The sequence below is a fragment of the Pipra filicauda genome, unplaced genomic scaffold, assembly GCF_003945595.2.
Source record: "Pipra filicauda isolate LSUMZ 115617 unplaced genomic scaffold, ASM394559v2 scaffold705_size141694_pilon, whole genome shotgun sequence".
Lineage (NCBI taxonomy): Eukaryota > Metazoa > Chordata > Aves > Passeriformes > Pipridae > Pipra > Pipra filicauda.
This window is the reverse complement of record NW_024104871.1, coordinates 122,658-141,488: the sequence shown is the minus strand read 5'-3', so window position 1 is coordinate 141,488 and position 18,831 is coordinate 122,658. Positions and strand designations below refer to the sequence as shown.

Here is an 18,831-nt window from a genome sequence, read left to right as displayed (position 1 = left end):
ATCTGCCCCCAGGGTACAGCCATGGGCTGACCCTGAACTGGGACTGCCAAAGGAGCCCTTCAGAGGCTGCGCTGGGAGGACCTTGGCTGGCTGCTGGCCCCCACCCAGCTGCTGTCTTGTCCTCAAGCTCTGAAAACGTTCCTGGATGGCTTTTTAGCAGCTTCACATTTACTCCTGCCGCTAGGGTTGGTTAGGTTTTGATCAGCCGCAACTTTAGCCAGACTCCCACTCTGGATGGTGATAAGGGAAAATGTTAAGTCGCTATTGAGAAACTGTTCTGCTGCTATTGATAAGGGAAAATTTTAAGCTGCACAGTCTAATAAGTGAAATTTTAAGGTTCGTGCGCTGTTGCTAAGATAGCGGCCATGTGCTGGTGAGCAGCCAGTGGGGAGTTGCCCAGAGGCAGCCAATGGGAAAGCTGTGTGATGGTGCGAAGGGGCAGCCAGTGGGAAAGTGTGCAGTGGAGCAAAGGGTAACCCGTAGGCAACCAATGGGACACCGAGTGGACGGGCAGCCCATGAGGAGCCGTTGCCAGGGGAAGATGCTGAGGGACTGAGTGAGGTGAGAAGTTCAGAGAGAGGAAGACTTTGAGCCTTCATCCCTTACGACCACCCGAGACATCCACCAGAGAGAAGTGCGCAGGCTCCAGGAGGCGTGTCCCGAGATTTACATAGAACACTGCCCACTCTCGGGTAGTTCATGAAGATGTAAAAATGTGCAATGAATCTGTATGACCTAATTGTATAAAACGGAAGCTACGATGGGCGAGGGCACGCGCGTGTTAGGCGGAGCTGTCCCCCGCACGGCCGGCGCCGAAATAAAGAAATACCAGCTTAATAGCACCTGTGGCTATTGAGTTTTACTACTGTTGCCTTTTCCTGGCATCAATGGATAGAGACAGTTTTGTCCCTGCTGCACTTGGCCTATGTTGTTTTGGGCTTGTTGGAAACCATAAAACTTTTCTAATTTTTTTAGTGTTCCTGATTAACTTTTTGATTAGTTGTTTTTAACACACATCGTAGGCGGTGCGTTCAGCCTTAAATCAACTTTAGCCAGCATGGAGTAAAAATTGTCATAAGCTCCTGTGTGAGAACACAGCCTGGGAAAAGTACTAAACCTGTAAGTTTTGTTGAAGTTAACCCTGTTATGCTTCAGTGGAGAAAGCCTGCCAGAGAAAGATGTCCTGTTGAAGGAGGAGATCTGGAACACAAGATTTATGGACTACAAGGACCTTCTGCAGAAACCAGCAGATAAAGAAGAAGACTAACAAAGGCTCAGCATTTGTGTCAGAAAATCCCTAGGGGAGGGAAAATATACAAAAAAGATATGAAGTTATTACAGTAGAAAGTGAGAAATTAATAACCAATACCACATAGAACACTAATTAATGAAAGGGAGCGAGTGATGTAATTTGGAAGCAATGAACATTAATTTCTTTGTTTGCCAAATCTGTATAAATAGGTGAAAAGCGATGTCTTGCTGTCAGTATGGAGGCAGGATTTTTGCCAGCCACATGCACACCCAGGGCTGCAAATAAAAGTAATCACTTGCTTTCTAACACTAAAAAGCCAATTTGCTAGAGGGTCCTATTTATCCCGACAGTTTCAGAGGTATTTAGCAACAGGCAGTCCTCTGGACACCTGGTGTAACCTCTGCTCAGCAGGCAGATAGTGTTTCTCATGCTCCAAGGATGCAGCTGGTTGTTATTTAACAACACTTGAACTGGCTGGTTTGGCCCCTGCCTGGAATGGGGCATCAAGTTTTACTCAGTTCTTCTCAGGACAGGTGGTTTTACTCCTGCCCAGCTCAGCACAGTTCATACGGCTCCTGCTCCACTCCGAGGTGTTTCTTCTTTTATACTTGGGGCATCCAGCTAGGGCATGACTTTGCTTGGATGGCTTTTTTCATCACGTCTTGCAGCAGCTGGTTTTATCCCTGTCATCCTTGGGGAGGCTCCTTGTATCCCTTACCCAGACAAAGTCTCTGCATTTACTCCTGCATTACACCTCTCAGGTGACTTTTTATGCCCCTGCCCTAACCTGATGTCTAGGTCCTGTATTACCGTCCTCCCAGCAGCACTTCAGGAGCTCTCTGATGAAGACAATCAACAGTGGCACTCGTGAACAGTGCCTCTGCTCCTGCCTCCTGCTCATATGGGGGCATTTTAGGACGTAAACAGCTGTGCTCTGTGACCAAGCTGGTCCTACATGAGTCCCCTTTGCCCTCATCGTCAGTCCCTGAAGGTCCAGTGCGCCAGGAAGACCCCTTCTCCCCCTCCCTATCAGCCTTCACGTTTCCAGGCACCAGGCCGCCTCCTTTGCTCCTCACAGGCCTGCCAGGCTGTGATGGCCTCACAGCAGCACAGGGCAGCACAGCAGCACACAGAGCCCCATCTTAATACCCAAACAGACTCTTCTCCCCTGAAAGGGCCACTCATGTTCTGTTAACGTGTTTCAAGTCTAGATTAAGATTGTTATATTGACATGACAAACCAAGGATTAGGATGTGCCCTGGCCTGCAGAGTGATCAGGTCCAGGTGATCAGGCATCATAAGCTGAGCTGTGCTGTACAATTCGGTGCTAAAGGGCTTACAAAATCTTGCTATGCTGGTGCTGCTGATAGAAATCTTGTGCTACTCAAATCATGGTATTCTGGGCTATAGTGATCATACCATGATGTTAAAAAAAATGAAGCTTTAATTGCAACTATGACTCAGTGCCATCATCATTCTGCCCAGGATATCCTGATGAACCCGTCTGTCACCGCAGTGTCAGGTGATAGCCCTGACCAAAAGGGGACAGGGGGAGGTGCAGAACAACTGTCCATAAGTGTCCCTTGGCTCAGGGGATATGCAGGGCAGCAGGGATCCGTGCTGGTCCCCTTTCCTCCTTTCCCCTTCCAGGTGACACTGGCCAAGGCCCCAGCACCTGCTGCCACGAGCTGTACACAGCTCCCCTGATGCTCAAGGTCTGACAAGCTTAATAAAACAGCTCCCACCAGAGATTTGGTCTGATCCCCCTGATCTGAGGGGAAACTGTGTCTATGGGGGAGGAAGGTATGCTTTCTGCACCTCATTTTTGTACCTCATCAAAACCACTTCAAGATTTGGAGAAAAATCAAAGGATAAGCGACCAAGAAGGCTCCTGATAGCCTTAAACAAAACAGATGTTGGATCCTGATTGCTCCCTTTGGGCTAGAATAGTCCCATTCCCAGTCAGAAAACTGCCTGAAGCCAGACACAGTCCCATGGAGAGCTCAGCCCTGCACTTGGCCACTGGAGCTGTTCTACAGCTCACGCCGCCTGACAGGGTGGCAACAGAGCCCCTCTGCTCCCTGTAGCTCAAAGCTAGTGGGCTCTGGGCACAGAGGGGTGAGGCCGGGAATGGGCGGGGGAATCCAGAGCAAGGGGCTACGGGGATCGTGTCGCTACTCTGAAGGGGACCTTCCTTGGGCAGTCAATGGTATTTATTTCGGAGCGGGCTGTAGGGGTGCGTGGGGAGAGCTCTCGACTCTGCAGTTCCTCACGTGTCTGACAGGGCGTCTTGGGAGGCACTGGAGTTCCCCCAGCTGCTCCAGATCCAAAGCACTGAGATTTCCTTCTTTCCTTCCCTTCTTCCCTCCCCAGGGTCTCCTGTGGTGTTCTTTTGGCATTGGGCGTAGCAGGAGCCACCCGCAGGGCTCTGCATGGGGCAGGCTGGGTTGTGGCAGTCTAAAAATGTGTAATTATAAGGAAATTGTAGATTTTGCATATAAGTTGTTGTATTGTATTGTACCGTCTGTATGTTCTGTCCTTTCATTGGTTGATATTTGACGCAGTACCCTATACGGTTATGTTCAGCCCCCATCTCCTATGATTGGTTGTAATTTGCATGCTCCGCCCAAACCCCATCTTCTGTTCCAGCGCCTTCCTTACCCGTGTTATTTAAGGCTGGAGCCATTTTGCGCAGTGCTTTTTGTGCCCTTTTGTTCCTCCCTTTAAGCAGTTCAGTTGCCCCGCTACCTTTATAATAAAATCGCCTTACCAGCTGCACCCAGAAAAGTTGTGGAGGTCTTTATTCAAGCGCTGACCTCCGCACTGGGTGGTACCTGCTACTCCTCAGGTGATTGGACAGAGCCATTAGTTGGTGTGAGTTTGGCATTCCCCACCCAAACTGCTACAGGAGTGCCAAGCTATTTTGAGGAATGGGGAGTTGTTACAAAGACTTGACCGGAGCCCTGCTTAGAGGGGCTGGGAGAGGTCCAGCAGCATGGAGTGAGCCTGGCCAGTGCAGAGGGGCCCCGAGCAGGAGATGAAATCTCTTGCAGAGAGGCGCCACTTGCCACAACAGCAAACGGGGAAATCTTCCTCTCCCTTCAGGTCAGAGGTAGAAGTGGATGTGATCAGTGGTGTTCAATCCCCCTGCAATGTGGAGGTGGAGATCCAAACAACCTACAAACAGACTGGCTCGAGCAAGGAAAGGCTGGGATGCTGCAACAATTATTGTGGCATGGTACTAAAGCAGGCCTGGTAAATCCAGATCAGGTGCTCTGGCACCTCTGTTAGGAGGTAAAGTCATCCCAAGGGCTGGAGGCTTCTGCCCAGATGATGTCAGGAGGGGCTGCACTCACTGGTGTCTCTGAGGGTGTGAATCTCTCTGTGATTCTCCTGGTTCTTGTGCCATTTCCCAAACAACATGGGCAGGAGGAGGGCTTTGCTGTCGCTTATGGGAGAAACCTGCCTCTGGCTTTAGAGTGTTTTGAGAAAGTCCAGGTCAGACCTGCTTCATTTTCTAATGAGGGAAGTTGTCTTCCTCCATAGGCTGAAAAGGCCAGGAGCAAGTTACCGTGTGCGTACATTCACATACTTTCCTTTTGCTGTGCATAGGGGCTTTGGTCCCGTGGAAATGCATGGGGCAGAGGACAGGGGACCTTGGGATCAGGTGGCAATCTTGGCTACTGGAATGGTTCAGGATTCTTGTCTGCAAGCTGCAGTTGAGTGCATCGTATCACTACTGAACCAGAGATGCTCACCTGCCGCTCCCATCAAGTGGACTTGCTTTTGGGGGTCTTGTATTCCTTTCTTATTGTCTTTCACGAATCCAGGGAGGAATGCGTGCGATTTTCTGGTTCTTCCCCTCACCTAATCCCCTAGCTGCTTTTTTGAAGGCCTCTTGCAGAACCTGATACTGAAGCAGTGCTTTCAGGGTTACCCAGGGACTCTGAGAAACTGGAGGGGGAGAGATCACAGATTCAGTGCTGCTTGTGGTCAGGGACTAACGGAATGGCAAGCAGCTGGCTCACTGGAGAGAGATATCCCATTTCTAGCTAAATGAAGCTAAATCTCTTATCCACAGACTTCTGATTCAAGTCCAGGCAGTTCTCTCTAGACTGGCCAATGAGGCTGATGATGCCTGAGACCAAATCTTCCTTCCTGGGGCATTTCAAAAGAGCCAGCCATACTGAAATCAGGAGCTTTTCTACATGTGCTTGATGAGCTCAGCTGCCTCAACATCTGTAAGTTTTCTTTTTTCAGACCCCATTGACGATGTGCATGGTGACCTCCCGGGATCCCATGGCAAAATGAACCTTCTTTGCACCTGCGAGTGTAGCATCTTCACCTTGCCCTCCCTTCCTGGAGCAGCAGGTGCTGGCACGGCAGCCATTCATCTCCAAGGAGTCCCCAGGGTTGTGAGGGGGGATGAAGCTAGGTGGACAGCAGATCGCAGTCAGAGGCCATGGAACAGGCTGGACATGAGCTTGGGGAGACAAAGTGAAGTTCATCCCGTATTAAAAGCCTCTATGGCCCATGAGGAGACAGCAAATCTCCCTCTGGAGAGCCTAGGTCAGGAATATACCCGCATCCATCATCGTAATGTCTCTCCATCTTGTTTGCAGACAAACCTCCTGTGAAAACCGCCAGAGCTTCCAAGCTGACTGCAGGCAGCAGTTGTAGAGCCCACGGCACCAGCTCATAGGTCAGCAAGGAGTGCCTTTCAGGTGCTGCCTCTCTCCCTTGTAGATCTCTTTGTGCTGCCCCAGTCTTTCTGATCTGCCTCATCCTTGACTTCTCCACCCTGCTCCCTGCCGTTGCTTGAGAAGGAGTTATCTGCAATGCCTTTGGGCACCGGGAGCCCAGAGACTGAAGCTTTCCAGCAAGAGCCCCAGGCCTGTACAGCAGCTGTAAATTTCCCTTGTAAGAGCACTATCATCTTTCATCCCAGTGTTTATTTAGCCTCATTGTCTACGTTGTACAATGGGGCTGCTTCAGAGAGCCCCTGTGGTCCTTCCACCTCTCTCTGCCTGGCCTGGCTGTCCTCAGGGCATCTTGCCAAGCTCTCGTGTGGTGCTGCTGACCCCTGGGCTCGTGTCATATGTCTTTTCTGGAAGATGATTTTTTTCAGCAAACGCCCTGTGGAGGACAGCAAAGCTGCAGAGATGAGCCCACATGTCAGGAGAGAGCCTGGCTGTCCCAAGAGCTGGTGCTGATGGGGGCCAAAACTGCCCCTGGTCTCACCCCATCCCAGTCAGCAGTGGGATATCAGGATTGAACTGTGAAGTTTGTTAACTCCTCTGCAGCATCCCTGTGGGGTGGGGAAGACAGGGCAGGGGAGCGGCTGGATGGTGAGAGAAGGGCTTCCAGGTGTTCTGGAGGAGATGTAGCAAAGCCATGGGGGCCATGTGCTGCTGCAGCCCAGCCTTCCTGGGTGCACTTCAGGAAAAGTGTTCTAAGAAAGACCTTCACTCAAAGCAATGGCCTTGGGTTTTCTGGCTGCTTTTCCCAGAGGAAGCAGCATGTCAGCAAAGGAATCAAAGCTCAGGGGATTTCCAGTGAGAAGGACACTGGGAGGAGTTGGGTATGTATTCTTCCATCCCATAAAATGAGAAAAAATGGGCCGGAGTGAGAGGGGAGGGATTTCCAAAGTCTGCTCATCTCTGATGTCTCCCCTCCCTGGCCTGGAGGGATCCAGTGCCTCCGGTGCAGAGCCGAAAGCTGTGCTGCAGATCCTGAAGGTGATTGTCCTGCTTCTGGTCAGGACAGTGTTAATTCTGGCAGTATCCAGGAGGGGGCACAGCCAGGACATAGAGGTTATTCCTCATTTTGTCAAGGATGGGGGAAGGGGTCTCTTCCAGGTTGTGTGCGTGGTGGCAAAGTTGGGCACCAACTGGTGAGCAATCATGCGTGAGTCATTTGCCTCCCTTGTACACTCGGTTATTAGTATTGTTTCTGTTACTGTTGTGTTGCTGTACTGTTTTCTTATTTCATTGCCGTTTCCTGTAAATTGTTCTTGTCTCAGCCTGCGATCTTTACCTTTTGTGCCTCCAATTCTCCCGTCCAGCCTGCCTCAGGATGGAGGGGGAGTGGGAAGGGAAGGAGGAGTGGGAAGTGAGCGAGTGGCGCACGATTTGCATGGTTTCAGTGAGAACACTAAATTATGGAACGCCCGTCTTAAACACATCATCGTGGCTAGGCTTCGCGAACGAAGATTTAACAAGGCTCTATCCACATTTGTTACAAGCACGCTGGTGGCTTAGGAGGCCAATGCGAGATAGACATATCCGATTGCAAAAGGCACAGCAGAAAGACTCCCTAGGTGGTATATTCTGCAAGACATGATTCTTTCTCCCTTGTCTTTTCTCCTCGAGAGGGATTCTGCGTGCGTTCTCAAAGGAAACAGCAGCGTTAGAGATGGTGTGTCTCCAGGCCTCCCGATTGGAGGCCAGAGTAGACCAGTTATGTTGATTGATATGGCCGAGGCTGAGATGTTTGTAGCTATAATTGTCTACAACGTGGAATAAATAATTCTAATTACAGTATTTTAGTATTTCTTATTTTATTATTTTAATAATATTTCTTATAACATTACTATCTATTGCTGAATATATATAACATGTAATAATGTATTATAAAATATTACTTCTATGTATATTTCTATATTATATTTCTATATATATTTCTATATTTCTATATATACTTCTCTCTCTCTCTATTCTATATTTCTATATATATTTCTATATTTCTATATATACTTCTCTCTCTATATATATTCTAAATTTCCATATATATTTCTATATTTCTAATAATATTTCTATATTATTATAACTATCATCTACTTAGCTAAATCATTCACTTAGGTCTGAGAAGGCGTTTCGAAAACAAGGATGCCTTCGCTAATAAACGCAGTGCTAGTCTTCCGTTCTGCTTGAGCCAGGGCCATAATTCAACGCCATCATTGCCAGAGTGCCCTGAATGCTTGTCTGACGTGAATCTCTGGGGCATGGAAACCCTCCTCTTCTTCTCTGAAGGGCGGTAGTCTGTGTACTGCACAAACTGGCTGTGGCAATCATAGCCCCGCCCTGTTGATCTTCTCTGCTCTCTCTGCCTCTGTGGGGTTTGCTCCCGAGCAGCCCGGAGCATGAGAGCCTGCTTGGAGCTGGCTTTGGAGGGCCCTGGAACTGCAGTATTCACTAAGACTTGGTCACAACGTGGAGGACTTGTTCTCTCCCTCTTTCTCTTCCGCAGTGAGCGGTCATAGTCTGTGTACTGCACAAACCGGCTGCGAAGGTTGTAAGTTCCCCGCACAGATCTGCTTGGCTCCCTCTGCCTCAGCAAGGTTTGCTCCTGAGCAGCCCTGGGCGCGGGAGCCCACCGGCAGATCCTCTTGGAAGGCCTGGCAGCTGTGCTATCCCTAGGACCACGGTCACGACTTGGAGGACCAGTTCTTCTCTCTGAAGAGTCATCATAGTCTGCGGTGTCCACAGACCAGCTGCGGAGATCCCTGCCCCACAGAGGGGATCTGCTCCGGGACCGCTCCCTGCCAGTGTACTTCATGCAAAGGTTGTAAGTTCCCTGCACAGATCTGCTTGGCTCCCTCTGCCTCAGCAAGGTTTGCTCCTGAGCAGCCCTGGGAGCGGGAGCCCACCGGCAGATCCTCTTGGAAGGCCTGGCAGCTGTGCTATCCCTAGGACCACGGTCACGACTTGGCGGACCAGTTCTTCTCTCTGAAGAGTCATCATAGTCTGCGGTGTCCACAGACCAGCTGCGGAGATCCCTGCCCCACAGAGGGGATCTGCTCCGGGACCGCTCCCTGCCAGTGTACTTCATGCCCTGCAAAGAGAGCTGTGGAGAGTTCCTGCCCTTTTCTCCTGAAAGGATCAGAGCAGTGGGGAACCCCTACAAGTTCTGGGACAGGACAGTTTGGGGCCTCCAAAAGGCTCTTTTGGAGGGCTACTAAAACCAAAAGGCCAGAGGCGCACCAAAGGGATGGATCCAGGTGGGATGCTTTGAGAGGGAGCAGCGTTGTGGCTGTGAAGAAAGGTGCGGTGTGTGAGGGACAAAAGAGAAATGCTGAGATCCCAGAAAGAAATCCACTATTCCTCTGATGCCCTGACCCACGACCCCAAAGTTACCTTAGTCCTACCAGTCAGACCAGTCCTACCAGTCAGACCCTGTGGTCCAACAGAGCCCGCCTGCTTGCTGCTGGCCACACACTGGCTGAGGAAGGAAGGGGCATGTGATGGTGCCAGTGAGGAAGAAGGCCTTTCTCCAATTCTCAGATCAGAGCATCTGGAGAAAAACAAAAGAGTGATCTCAGTTTAGAGCTGTTGTTGCAACCTCCTCTGGGGCTCAGTCATTTTCTCAGAGAGGTTTCTATGACAGAGAGAAGACTTAACCAAGGACACTAATGGGAAACTCAGCTAGGGTCTTCCCACCAAGTTTGCCTCTGTCCCAATAAAAACCTCATCTCTATACCTCCCACAGCCTCCATTTCATAAATTCACAGATTTGTTTGGGTTGCAAGGGACCTTTAACTTTATCTTGTTCCACCCCGCTGTGGTGGGCAGGAACACCCTCCACTATTCCAAGGTTTCTCCAAGCCCTGTCCAACCTGGCCTTGAACACTTCCAGGGATGGGGCACCCACAGATGCTGTGGTAACCTGTGCCAGTGTCTCAGCACCCTTACAGCAAAGAATTCCTTCCCAATATCTAGTGTAAACCTGCCCTCTGTTAGCTGAAAACTGATAGCCTTCATCCTGTCGCTACATTCCCTGACAAATGGTGCCTCCCCATCTTTCCTGGAGGTCCTCTTTAAGTCCTCTTATCTACAAGAGTCAACATCAGAGACCAGGCAAGTAGCAGATTACATCCGGGCCGCAGCCTGAAGCCCAGTAAAGGACAGACACGGAGTAGTTCAGATTTGACAGCACTGAATGATGCAGGTAGTAATTTCATTTGATGAGAAAAACACTCAGGAAGGTGAGAAGCACAACTGCAAATGAGGAAAAGGAAATGTATTCTGAAGATATTTGAATCCTGGTTATTACCTGGCATAGAACAGCAGGTAGGCTTGCTGCCTGAGAACTGTGTCAATGGAACACAGCTCCACAGATTCATCGTCCATCCGGTACCACAATCCATTGCTGGCCTGTAAAAAAAAGGCAAGGATCTCTCCATGATTTCTCTCCAAAAACACAGGTAGGAAACTGCCAAACCGAGAGCATGTCAAAACAAATGCAGTCCAGCCACTAAGGAGGCCTTCTGCCCCAAAACTTTGGCTGTCAGTAACACTGACAGGAAAGTTTATCTTCCCCAGCACACATTTTTCCCCATCGGGAAGGAAGTTGCTCTTTTACCTTTGTGTAGCAGAAATAGTGTCCTCCATGACAGCTGGCACCACTGTGCACCAGGACAGCATATAAGGAGTAGAGGAGTGGTTCTCCATCTGCCTGAGACATGTATGGGCGAAGATCCAAGTACTCCGGATACTCTACAACCTATGGAGAGACCAAGAGGGCTCAGAAATGACCCTGGTCTGTGACATGAAATAGCCTACCAAGTGCAGGGGCCAGTCCAGGTGTATCGATACATCTCTGGGGCTCATGAGCACTTGGTTTTCCATAAAGCAGCATATAATCGTTTGGGTGGCAGGAAACCGTTCTCAGTCAAAGCAGCCCTATCAGAGCACAGTGCTTGCCTGTCTTCCCACAGGAACTTTCCACTCCCCAGAAGGGACCACAAAAAACCCAACGCAAGCAGCTTGTGACAAGCATACTGCTTTAGGAAATCTGCTTCTTGAAGAGAAAGCTGCACACCAATAGTGTACACACCTTGCTGATCTTCCCACCAGTGAAGCAGTCAAACCTCTTCAGACACACAGTGAGAACCTTGGGTGCACAGTGGACAGTGAACCTCTTAGTGGCGGCAACATTCTTCTCACACCTTGAAACCAAGCACAGAGCACAGCGCTGAAATGAACCCTATCTTCCACCAAGGCAGTCAGACAACCTTTCTTGTCTCGTGCATCCTTATGCTATTTTAAGGCAATTCGCTGCCATATTTAAAACAAACAAACAAACAAACCAACCAACAAACAAACAAAAAAAACACCAAAAGAAAAAAAACAAAACAAACAAACAAACAAACCAACCAACAAACAAACAACCCCAACCCCCCCCCCCCAAAAAAAAACACAGACAAAAACCCCTGTGTCTCATCAGTGTGCAGTAAACTTCCACGAGAAGATGACTTCTGCTCAATGACTTGTAGCCCCCTCACACAGAGTCTAGTGTTAATATGTTGTTAGTAATCATCTTACTTGCTACATTTAAAGCAGTTTTCACCATCCAGGTGCTCAGGTGTTACAAAGTCCTCCAGAGCTGCAGTGAGGGATGAGGCTGCCTGGAGAATTGAGAAATCGGTGCACTGAGCTACAGGAAATGCCCTCGCCCAAACATTTTCCAGGAGCTGACAAGAAAACCCCTGTAGCTGATGCTGAGGAGACCCGCCATGAATCTGCAAGCTGTATCCAGAAGGAGCCAGAAAGAGAGTGTGGTGCTGAACATTTCCCCTGTCCCAGAGGTTCTCAGGGGCAATCAAGAGCTCCCTCTCTGTACCACCTCCCATTGAGCTACTGACGTTATGTAGGGTCATCAGTAGTGAAAACAATCCAACCCATCAGCCTGGAAGCCAGACAGGTGTTGAAGGAGGGCAAAGGGAAGAAGGATGAGGATATGTCAAGGGTGCAGAGCGCATAATGGGTGCTTGTCCAGCTTCAAGCCAGCACCTACAGAGAGACCAGTGCCATGGCCTCCACAGGAGGACAACATCCGTTCCCCTTCCCATCCACGACCAAGACCTCTGGTGTTCACAGTCTATGCTTTCAGGACAAATGTGTTGACTCTGAAAAGCCTTGCGATGTCTTGAAGCACAACTGCAAAACCTCTTACTTTGATATCCAAAGGGACATCCAGGAAGGCCTCATAGGAATCAGAAATGGCTTTGCAGCTGAAGCAGGTGACTGGAAGGAAAAATCAAAATGCCGAGCAATGGTGAGTTGGACGATGGTACTGCTTTGTGCTCATTGTACCTGTCCTGCTAGTCCCAGGACCAGCTGTTGGGCACAGGCAGACAGAAGGGCACAGGCAGTGCCAAGGAGAGCAGTAGTTGTAGAAACATACCTCTGGATCTCAGAAAGCCTCCAAATATTTGATGGACAATGGTAGTAGATTGAGATGATATGTCCAAGCTGGAAACAAGTAGTAAGACAGAGCATTACTTCCTCCAAGCCCCGGCTGTAGGTTTTCCTTGATGAGGCCACATCAAGGAGTCCAAAGGGCTCAGAACTTTGTAAAGGTAACTTGCTTGTGCTTACTCATTGCTTGCACCCAGACAAGCTCTCTGCATGGCATTGACAGTACAGCATAAGAAGTCATGGGCATCTTCCTCCCTGCCAAGCTGAAAATGTTCTCCTATGACTAAGAAACAGGAAGTTAGTAGTTGTCTCCTACAGGAAGGGAAGAAAACCTGTCAAAGAACCTGAAATCACATACATCTGAAACCCCTGAGAACAGCCAAAGGCAGGATGGCACTGACTGAGGAACGCAGGACCTTGTTAACATGCGCTTCCATGATGCACATCATGCAGAAGCCTTGTTGGCGACCTGAGGAGGGAGGGAGAGAAGGTCCTCTGGTTAGCAAAATATCCCTAGTGGTGGAATACTCCTCTTCTTCCACTCCCACTCCAGTGCAATATGCCACTCCTCCCAGTGTTTCAACAGGCACGGGACGTTTCAGTGCATAGAAAATGTTCTTCAGAGGAATGCTAAACTGAGGTTTTAACTTGCAGGAATAGTGACCCAGAGCTAGAAAGATGTGCCTTCATGAAGAATAAGACAGCTGGATAGGACAGGTGGCTCCTGAGTGTACAAAGAACACAAGTTCTGGGGCTGACAAAGGGCTGCTTTTCTCCTAAATCAAATTTGAGGTTCTGGGAATCCTTGGGATTCGATTAACAGCTTTACAAGGAGATGTCCCTAAGAGTACTCACAGGCCTGGCTGTGCTCGCGGGAGAGCAGATAGTTGGCCAGCGGCGGGGTGTATGTCAGGCATTGCAGGACAGCATTAAGGTAGCATGTGTTGCCCACATTGCGGAGTCCTGCTCCAGCACTCTGTCTTTGCTGCCAGACCATGCAAATCTTCTCGGGGGGAAAGAGGATCCTCTGTGGCGGAGTCATTCCCTCGGCAATGGCTGCAGGGAAATTCCATTTGAAAAGAGATGAAATGAGGCACAAAGGCATATTTAAACAGTGAGGTCTCTACAGGAGCACTCAGGACCATCTGCTTTAACTGCCAACCCAACAACATCAGGGGAAGCTTAAACAGTGCCATTTAAATTTACTGTTTTGGAAAAATCCATTCCCCCGTTTACGTTGCTGAGAGTCCAACAAACCCACAATCTGATTTCTGGGCGGCAGGCTACCTTCCTTTCCCAGTAGAGTTCTAGACTGGATTATCAGTGAAGCCATCCCTTTTCCTGATTGTAACTTGTTGAAAACAAGTAAATACTGAGCACGGAAGGTAACCCAAAGGATGGCAGACCTCTCTACGAGCAATGGCAGCTTTCAAAGTCTTGTACCTAGTGTCAGAGGAGTGACAAAAGGTGTTTTCCTGGGTCTAATTGTAAACACGGGGGTCAGTTTGACTGCTCTCAGGAAACACCCCAGAGATCACTCTAGGTTGTGAGCACATCATTCTGGGATGTGACCACCAGCCATGTCAGTTGTCTGTGGCAGTTCACAAAGTCCAAACCTGCTGGTGAAGCTGTTACTCACAGGAGTCGTTCCCTGCTGTGGCCATTGCCTCTCTCAGGAGGAGAGTGCAATGCTTTAGATGACCAAGGATGTCTTTCTCTCCAGAAAGAGAACAGCACCAATCCCGTCACCTAATTGCAAAGAAATTACTGTAGCTCACCGAAAGTATCAAAACTCTAAATAAACGCAGAACGGCATCCACCACCAAGTCTTTCAGTGGTGCTTGTAACTGCTGCTGAGCTGCAGCTCATGCCCTTATGATCAGTCGCGGGGCACCAACTCACAGCAGGTTCAAAGGCCCTTTTGAAATGCTCCAATGTATGTTACCTTCTCTGAAGAGGCCCTGCTGCTCTCCTGACACTGCTTCAGCAACAGAGCCCTCTGGCTTTCCCACCTCCTAGGAGTGACCATCTTTCAGCCACTACTTTAACTGCTGCCTTTGCTGCTCTCCTTTTTCTGTCTCCCTCCCTCCCACAGCAATCAAGGTGGGCTGAGCCCATCCCCTCAGACTACAGTCACCTCCCCGCTTACCTATCCTAGGCTATGGAAAAAATCCAAGAACCAGCAAACTGGAATTCTAGCCTAGGTCATACCTGGCCAGCCTATAAAAGTTGTAACAGCTCAGCCTACAGCTGGGAAGGTATAAATCAGCCTATACTTTTATCCCATATACCCTGCTCTGTGATCTGTGCCAAAAGTCAAAGCATTACCTTTGAAAGAGGATGAAAGTTGAGAAGAAATGGTCAGTAAACAATAAACCATCCAAAAAAGGCAGGCACACAAGTAGCAAAGGAAGGAGCTGAGTTATCCCGAAGGCCAACTCTGTCCAACTGATTTTCGTTGGCGCGCTCCTCAGGATACCGGATGGGTGCCACTTCTCTGCCCCTTTGTGACATGGGGTCACATGGAACCACAGGGAACCACATGGAACCACATGGTTCTTGGGCACAGGAACCCACATGGCACGTCCGCCAGGTGGAAGCCACTGGACCTCCCCCCATGCTGGTGGCAAAGGGCTAGTCGTCCTCTGACAGAGCTCCCACACCTTCCCTGAGCCACACGGCCTGATGAGTAAAAGCCTGTTCAGGGCTGTAACTGAGCCAGGTCACAGCTTTTCTGACCCCCAAGACGCTGAGGGTTTCACTTCCACTTCTATCAGCACCTGGACTCTTATGGGTTCATTTCCAATTAATTTCATCTGCCCCCAGGGTACAGCCATGGGCTGGCCCTGAACTGGGACTGCCAAAGGAGCCCTTCAGAGGCTGCGCTGGGAGGACCTTGGCTGGCTGCTGGCCCCCACCCAGCTGCTGTCTTGTCCTCAAGCTCTGAAAACGTTCCTGGATGGCTTTTTAGCAGCTTCACATTTACTCCTGCCGCTAGGGTTGGTTAGGTTTTGATCAGCCGCAACTTTAGCCAGACTCCCACTCTGGATGGTGATAAGGGAAAATGTTAAGTCGCTATTGAGAAACTGTTCCGCTGCTATTGATAAGGGAAAATTTTAAGCTGCACAGTCTAATAAGTGAAATTTTAAGGTTCGTGCGCTGTTGCTAAGATAGCGGCCATGTGCTGGTGAGCAGCCAGTGGGGAGTTGCCCAGAGGCAGCCAATGGGAAAGCTGTGTGATGGTGCGAAGGGGCAGCCAGTGGGAAAGTGTGCAGTGGAGCAAAGGGTAACCCGTAGGCAACCAATGGGACACCGAGTGGACGGGCAGCCCATGAGGAGCCGTTGCCAGGGGAAGATGCTGAGGGACTGAGTGAGGTGAGAAGTTCAGAGAGAGGAAGACTTTGAGCCTTCATCCCTTACGACCACCCGAGACATCCACCAGAGAGAAGTGCGCAGGCTCCAGGAGGCGTGTCCCGAGATTTACATAGAACACTGCCCACTCTCGGGTAGTTCATGAAGATGTAAAAATGTGCAATGAATCTGTATGACCTAATTGTATAAAACGGAAGCTACGATGGGCGAGGGCACGCGCGTGTTAGGCGGAGCTGTCCCCCGCACGTCCGGCGCCGAAATAAAGAAATACCAGCTTAATAGCACCTGTGGCTATTGAGTTTTACTACTGTTGCCTTTTCCTGGCATCAATGGATAGAGACAGTTTTGTCCCTGCTGCACTTGGCCTATGTTGTTTTGGGCTTGTTGGAAACCATAAAACTTTTCTAATTTTTTTAGTGTTCCTGATTAACTTTTTGATTAGTTGTTTTTAACACACATCGTAGGCGGTGCGTTCAGCCTTAAATCAACTTTAGCCAGCATGGAGTAAAAATTGTCATAAGCTCCTGTGTGAGAACACAGCCTGGGAAAAGTACTAAACCTGTAAGTTTTGTTGAAGTTAACCCTGTTATGCTTCAGTGGAGAAAGCCTGCCAGAGAAAGATGTCCTGTTGAAGGAGGAGATCTGGAACACAAGATTTATGGACTACAAGGACCTTCTGCAGAAACCAGCAGATAAAGAAGAAGACTAACAAAGGCTCAGCATTTGTGTCAGAAAATCCCTAGGGGAGGGAAAATATACAAAAAAGATTAAAGATATGAAGTTATTACAGTAGGAAGTGAGAAATTAATAACCAATACCACATAGAATACTAATTAATGAAAGGGAGTGAGTGATGTAATTTGGAAGCAATGAACATTAATTTCTTTGTTTGCCAAATCTGTATAAATAGGTGAAAAGCGATGTCTTGCTGTCAGTATGGAGGCAGGATTTTTGCCAGCCACATGCACACCCAGGGCTGCAAATAAAAGTAATCACTTGCTTTCTAACACTAAAAAGCCAATTTGCTAGAGGGTCCTATTTATCCCGACAGTTTCAGAGGTATTTAGCAACAGGCAGTCCTCTGGACACCTGGTGTAACCTCTGCTCAGCAGGCAGATAGTGTTTCTCATGCTCCAAGGATGCAGCTGGTTGTTATTTAACAACACTTGAACTGGCTGGTTTGGCCCCTGCCTGGAATGGGGCATCAAGTTTTACTCAGTTCTTCTCAGGACAGGTGGTTTTACTCCTGCCCAGCTCAGCACAGTTCATACGGCTCCTGCTCCACTCCGAGGTGTTTCTTCTTTTATACTTGGGGCATCCAGCTAGGGCATGACTTTGCTTGGATGGCTTTTTTCATCACGTCTTGCAGCAGCTGGTTTTATCCCTGTCATCCTTGGGGAGGCTCCTTGTATCCCTTACCCAGACAAAGTCTCTGCATTTACTCCTGCATTACACCTCTCAGGTGACCTTTTTATGCCCCTGCCCTAACCTGATGTCTAGGTCCTGTATTACCGTCCTCCCAGCAGCACTTCAGGAGCTCTCTGATGAAGACAATCAACAATGGCACTCGTGAACAGTGCCTCTGCTCCTGCCTCCTGCTCATATGGGGGCATTTTAGGACATAAACAGCTGTGCTCTGTGACCAAGCTGGTCCTACATGAGTCCCCTTTGCCCTCATCGTCAGTCCCTGAAGGTCCAGTGCGCCAGGAAGACCCCTTCTCCCCCTCCCTATCAGCCTTCACATTTCCAGGCCCCAGGCCGACTCCTTTGCTCCTCACAGGCCTTGCAGGTCACAGGCACCTGCCTGCCAGGCTGGGATGGCCTCACAGCAGCACAGGGCAGCACAGCAGCACACAGAGCCCCATCTTAATACCCAAACAGACTCTTCTCCCCTGAAAGGGCCACTCATGTTCTGTTAACGTGTTTCAAGTCTAGATTAAGATTGTTATATTGACATGACAAACCAAGGATTAGGATGTGCCCTGGCCTGCAGAGTGATCAGGTCCAGGTGATCAGGCATCATAAGCTGAGCTGTGCTGTACAATTCGGTGCTAAAGGGCTTACAAAATCTTGCTATGCTGGTGCTGCTGATAGAAATCTTGTGCTACTCAAATCATGGTATTCTGGGCTATAGTGATCATACCATGATGTTAAAAAAAATGAAGCTTTAATTGCAACTATGACTCAGTGCCATCATCATTCTGCCAAGGATATCCTGATGAACCCGTCTGTCACCGCAGTGTCAGGTGATAGCCCTGACCAAAAGGGGACAGGGGGAGGTGCAGAACAACTGTCCATAAGTGTCCCTTGGCTCAGGGGATATGCAGGGCAGCAGGGATCCGTGCTGGTCCCCTTTCCTCCTTTCCCCTTCCAGGTGACACTGGCCAAGGCCCCAGCACCTGCTGCCACGAGCTGTACACAGCTCCCCTGATGCTCAAGGTCTGACAAGCTTAATAAAACAGCTCCCACCAGAGATTTGGTCTGATCCCCCTGATCTGAGGGGAAACTGTGTCTATGGGGGAGGAAGGTATGCTTTCTGCACCTCATTTTTGTACCTCATCAAAACCACTTCAAGATTTGGAGAAAAATCAAAGGATAAGCGACCAAGAAGGCTCCTGATAGCCTTAAACAAAACAGATGTTGGATCCTGATTGCTCCCTTTGGGCTAGAATAGTCCCATTCCCAGTCAGAAAACTGCCTGAAGCCAGACACAGTCCCATGGAGAGCTCAGCCCTGCACTTGGCCACTGGAGCTGTTCTACAGCTCACGCCGCCTGACAGGGTGGCAACAGAGCCCCTCTGCTCCCTGTAGCTCAAAGCTAGTGGGCTCTGGGCACAGAGGGGTGAGGCCGGGAATGGGCGGGGGAATCCAGAGCAAGGGGCTACGGGGATCGTGTCGCTACTCTGAAGGGGACCTTCCATGGGCAGTTAATGGTATTTATTTCGGAGCGGGCTGTAGGGGTGCGTGGGGAGAGCTCTCGACTCTGCAGTTCCTCACGTGTCTGACAGG

At 49.4% G+C, this 18,831-nt stretch overlaps 1 protein-coding gene across 1 annotated transcript; it reads right to left on the bottom strand.

Moving 5' to 3' along the window:
• Positions 1–5,508: 5,508 nt before the first annotated feature.
• On the bottom strand, positions 5,509–14,664 carry LOC120324790 (ubiquitin carboxyl-terminal hydrolase 42-like). Its single transcript, XM_039389107.1, has 14 exons — positions 14,396–14,664; positions 14,090–14,199; positions 13,306–13,506; positions 12,809–12,919; positions 12,631–12,733; positions 12,437–12,504; positions 12,206–12,276; positions 11,575–11,657; positions 11,087–11,198; positions 10,613–10,753; positions 10,304–10,404; positions 9,388–9,544; positions 8,901–9,085; positions 5,509–5,683 (listed from the first exon to the last, which is right to left on the bottom strand). Exons 2-14 carry the CDS (start codon positions 14,112–14,114, stop codon positions 5,509–5,511), a joined length of 1,533 nt encoding a protein of 510 aa, XP_039245041.1. The 5' UTR covers positions 14,115–14,199; positions 14,396–14,664.
• Between the last annotated feature and the right edge of the window lie 4,167 nt (positions 14,665–18,831).